Here is a 4,577-nt window from a genome sequence, read left to right as displayed (position 1 = left end):
CAATTATTCCAATGAGAAATATGATAATAATATAGTTGATGTCATTAGAGTTATTACATTTTGAAATAGTTTCTAACTCAAGCTAATCAAAAGAAAATGTCTATTTTAACATTCTATATATTAACCTTCAAAAACAGAGTATTGGAAATATCAAGTATTATTATTATTAAGTAGCTGGATATGAACTTGGGCAAACTCTGGGAGATGGTGAGGGACAAGGAGGCCTGGTGTGCTGCAGTCCATGAGGTCGCAAGGAGTCAGACACAACTTAACAACTGAAAACAACAAAAGCTGGAGAGAATGCTCCTTGTAGCCTGCATTAGCTTATTTAGGTGATGGGCTGAGATACAGAGTTTTAAAATGAGCTCAAGATCAAAGAGTTAAAAGTCGCTGTATTTTTGAGGTGTTGTTTATACCACTGGTAAAAATTTTGGAAGGTCTGAGTATCCTGTGGCTTGACTGGTGCTACACTTCTAGTACAGCCTGAGATGAAGAGCTCTGATTCTGTACACCCCTGACAGGGGCCATGTTTCATTTGAAAGTAAACCTTTACCAAATCAAGAAGTTAGATATAAACCAAAAAGCTAGATAATGAATTTCAGAAAGTAAAACATAGAATAAAATAACATAAAAGCATAAATAAAAAATGTTCAGCAAATGACCCAGCATTCCTTGGCCGGTCAGATCTATGCAGTGCCCCTCATTCAGCCAGACCTGCGGCTAGAGGAGGCCATCCAGCAGGTGGCGGATGCCCTGCAGTACCTCCAAAAGGTCTCCGGAGACATCTTCAGCAGGATCTCCCAGCGAGTAGAGCTCAGCCGGAGTCAGCTGCAGGCCATCGGGGAGAGGGTGTCCTTGGCCCAGGCCAAGATCGAGAAGATCAAGGGCAGCAAGAAAGCCATCAAGGTGTTCTCCAGCGCCAAGTACCCTGCCCCTGAGCGCCTGCAGGAGTACGGCTCCATCTTCACGGGGGCCCAGGACCCCGGCCTGCAGAGGCGTCCCCGACACAGGATCCAGAGCAAGCACCGCCCCCTGGACGAGCGGGCCCTGCAGGAGAAGCTGAAATTCTTCCCCGTGTGTGTGAACACCAAGCCGGAGCCTGAAGACGAGGCTGAGGAAGGGCTGGGCGGGCTCCCCAGCAACATCAGCTCTGTCAGCTCCCTGCTGCTCTTCGACACCACCGAGAACCTGTACAAGAAGTATGTCTTCCTGGACCCCCTGGCCGGTGCTGTCACAAAGACCCATGTGATGCTGGGGGCCGAGACAGAGAAGCTGTTCGATGCCCCTTTGTCCATCAGCAGGAGAGAGCAGCTGGAGCGGCAGGTCCCGGAGAACTACTTCTACGTGCCCGACCTGGGCCAGGTGCCGGACATCGACGTACCGTCCTACCTGCCTGACCTGCCAGGCGTGGCCGATGACCTCATGTACAGCGCGGATCTGGGCCCTGGCATCGCCCCCTCTGCTCCTGGCGCCATTCCCGAGCTGCCCACCTTCCACACGGAGGTGGCCCAGCCCTTCAAGCCAGACCTCGAGGATGGGGTGCTGACGGCACGCCCACCGCCCCCGCCACCTCCACCGCCTCCCCCAGCTCCAGCCGTGCTGATGAGTGTCCCCCCACCTCCGCCCCCGCCACAGGCCCCGCCAGGACAGCCCAACAGGGGGGACGACAGCGGGGGTGCATCCCCTTCAGCCCCGGTCCAAGGAGCGCCCAAGGAAGTGGTTGACCCCTCCAGTGGCCGGGCCACTCTGCTAGAGTCCATCCGCCAGGCCGGGGGCATCGGCAAGGCCAAGCTCCACAGTGTCAAGGAGCGCAAGCTGGAGAAGAAGAAGCAGAAGGAGCAGGAGCAAGTGAGAGCCACCAGCCAGGGCGGGGACCTGATGTCGGACCTTTTCAACAAGCTGGCCATGAGGCGCAAAGGCATCTCCGGGAAAGGACCTGGGTCCGGGGCCAGCGAGGGGCCAGGGGGAGCCTTCGCCCGGATGTCAGACTCCATCCCGCCCCTGCCTCCCCCACAACAGCCCCCGGGCGAGGAAGACGAAGATAACTGGGAGTCCTAGGGCTGGGCTTACCCTCCCCCAGGTCCCTGGGTGCACCACAACCCCGTGCATAACAGCTGAACCGGCTCCTTGGGGGACAGGGTCATGGAGGACTCTCCAGCTCTCTTGCTGGGATTTTCAAGGAGCAAGGAGGTTGCTTTCGGAGGCCAAACTGGGGAGAGGGGGAGGCATGGTGGCGGGGGGCGACCTCTGCCTTTGCTCCAGCTCCCTTCACCAGCGTGTGCCCCTCTTCCCTAGAGAGACTGCGGTAAAACAGTACATGAATCAATAAAGAAGTGATGCAAGACGCAAGCCTAAAAAAAAAAAAAAAAGTTCAGATTACCAACAAAAAAAAACTTGATTTTTCCTCTAGTAAAATAGACGCATACCATTGTTAAACTTTTTTATGAAAAAAAGGGACAGGTCATATGTAAAAATATAACAAGAAGGAGTAGATAGTTCTGCCTCAAGCTATGATGAAACAAGATGTTCCTAAACTCTTCTTTGTGAACTGTTTAAAAAGATGAGTAAAACATGTGTTTATAAAGTGCTTGAATATGTCAGTGAGAATGGTGAAGTAAGAAACTTCAAAAATCCTCGTCTGATACAGACTGTTTGTGGTCCACCCCCACACCCAAAATTCATGGGTTCACACCCTAGCCTAATTTACTTGGAGATAGGACCTTTACAGAAATAATTAAGGTTAAATGAGGTCATAAAGATAGGGCCATGATCCAATAGGATTAGTTTCTGTGTAGGAAGGAACGTGAGAACTACTGCACTCTCTCTCTCTACACTTGTACACAAAGAGGTCATGTGAGCACACAGCAAGGAGGTGGTCACCTACAAGTCAGGGAGAGAGGTCTCACCAGACACAAGACTGGCACCCTGATCTTGGACTTCAAGTCCCCAGGACTAGGAGAAAATACACGTCTGTTGTTTCAGCCGCCGTTTATAGTATTTTGTTATGGATGCCTGAGCAGGTTGATGATTTTCCTTTATGAGATAGTAAGTACACTAGGAAAAAAAAAAATGCCAGAAATCAACTTTTTTCAGAATTCTGGAAAGTAACCACAAATTTGCAGTCAGGGGAACAATTAGAAAAAATAGCTGAATTTCACTAAGAATAGTGAGTTTTGTGGCATTCTAACTTAACCTGTTCTTATCCCCTGCTTCCCATCTCAGTGGTAACCTTGAAAAGAATAGCCTTAATTCACCTACCAGTATTGGAAGAGGTAATAGAATGGACTTCAATAGCAAAGATACAAACAGGATGGAACCCACATGCATGGGCTAGACCCTCATTTGTTGCTGTTATTCAGTCCCTCAGGCTTGTCTGATTCTTTGAGAGCCTGTGGACTGTAGCACACCAGTCTTCCCTGTCCTTCACTATCTCCCTGAGTTTGCTCAAACTCATGCCCATTGAATTGATGACACCATCAAACCATCTCATCTTGTGTTGCCCCCTTCTCCTCTTGCACTTAATCTTTCCCAGCATCAAGGTATTTTCCAATAATGGCTCTTTGCATCATGTGGTCAAAATATTGGAGTTTCAGCTTCAGCATCAGTCCTTCCAATGGATATTCAGGGTTGATTTCCTTTACAATTGACTGGTTTGATCTCCTTGCTGTCCAAGGGATTCTCAAGTGTCTTCTCCTGCACCACAATTCTAAAGAATCAATTCTTTGGTGCTCAGCCGTCTTTATGGTCCAAGTCCCACATCAGTACACGACTACTGGAAAAACCATAGCTTTGACTATATGGACCTTTGTTGGCAAAGTGATGTCTCTGACTTTTAACATGCTGTCTAGGTTGGTCATAGCTTTTCTTCCTAGGAACAACTGTCTTTTAATTTCATGGCTGCAGTCACTGTCCACAGTGATTTTGGAACCCAAGAAAATAAAGTCTCTCACTTTCCACATTTTCCCCATCTATTTGTCATGAAGTGATGGGACTAGATGCCATGATCTTAGTTTTTTGAATCTTGAGTTTTTAAAAATTTATTTTTTTAATTGAAGGATAATTGCATTACAGAATTTTGTTGTTTTCTGTCAAACCTCAACATGAATCAGCCATAGGTATACATATATACCCTCCCTTTTGAACCTCCCTCCTGCCTCCCTCCCCATCCCACCTCTCTGGGTTGATTCAGAGCCCCCGTTTGCGTTTCCTGAGCCATACAGCCAATTCCTGTTGGCTATTTTACATATGGTAAGTTTCCATGTTACTCTCTCCATACATCTCACCCTCTCCTCCCCTCTCCCCATGTCCATAAGTCTATTCTCTATGTCTGTTTCTCCATTGCTGCCCTGTAAATAAATTCTTCAGAACCATTTTTCTAGATTTTGTATACATGCATTAGAATACGATATTTATCTTTCTCTTTCGGACTTACTTCACCCTGTATAATAGGCTCTAGGTTCATCCACCTCATTAGAACTGATTCAAATGCATTCCTTTCTATGGCTGAGTAATATTCCATTGTGTATATGTACCACAACTTCTTTATCCATTTATCTGTTGATGGACATCTAGCTTGC

The 4,577-nt window shown here is 47.8% G+C and overlaps 1 protein-coding gene across 1 annotated transcript; it reads left to right on the top strand.

Annotated features, from left to right (window-relative positions):
* Positions 1–657: 657 nt before the first annotated feature.
* On the top strand, positions 658–2,359 carry LOC133245221 (WASH complex subunit 1-like). The gene has a single exon (XM_061413169.1). The coding sequence runs from the start codon at positions 658–660 to the stop codon at positions 2,056–2,058; it is 1,401 nt and encodes a 466-aa protein (XP_061269153.1). The 3' UTR covers positions 2,059–2,359.
* Positions 2,360–4,577: the final 2,218 nt, after the last annotated feature.

This window comes from Bos javanicus, chromosome 3 (assembly GCF_032452875.1).
Source record: "Bos javanicus breed banteng chromosome 3, ARS-OSU_banteng_1.0, whole genome shotgun sequence".
In the NCBI taxonomy this organism is placed as follows: Eukaryota; Metazoa; Chordata; class Mammalia; order Artiodactyla; family Bovidae; genus Bos; species Bos javanicus.
The sequence above is the reverse complement of the archived record's forward strand: the minus strand, read 5'-3'. Positions and strand labels throughout refer to the sequence as shown.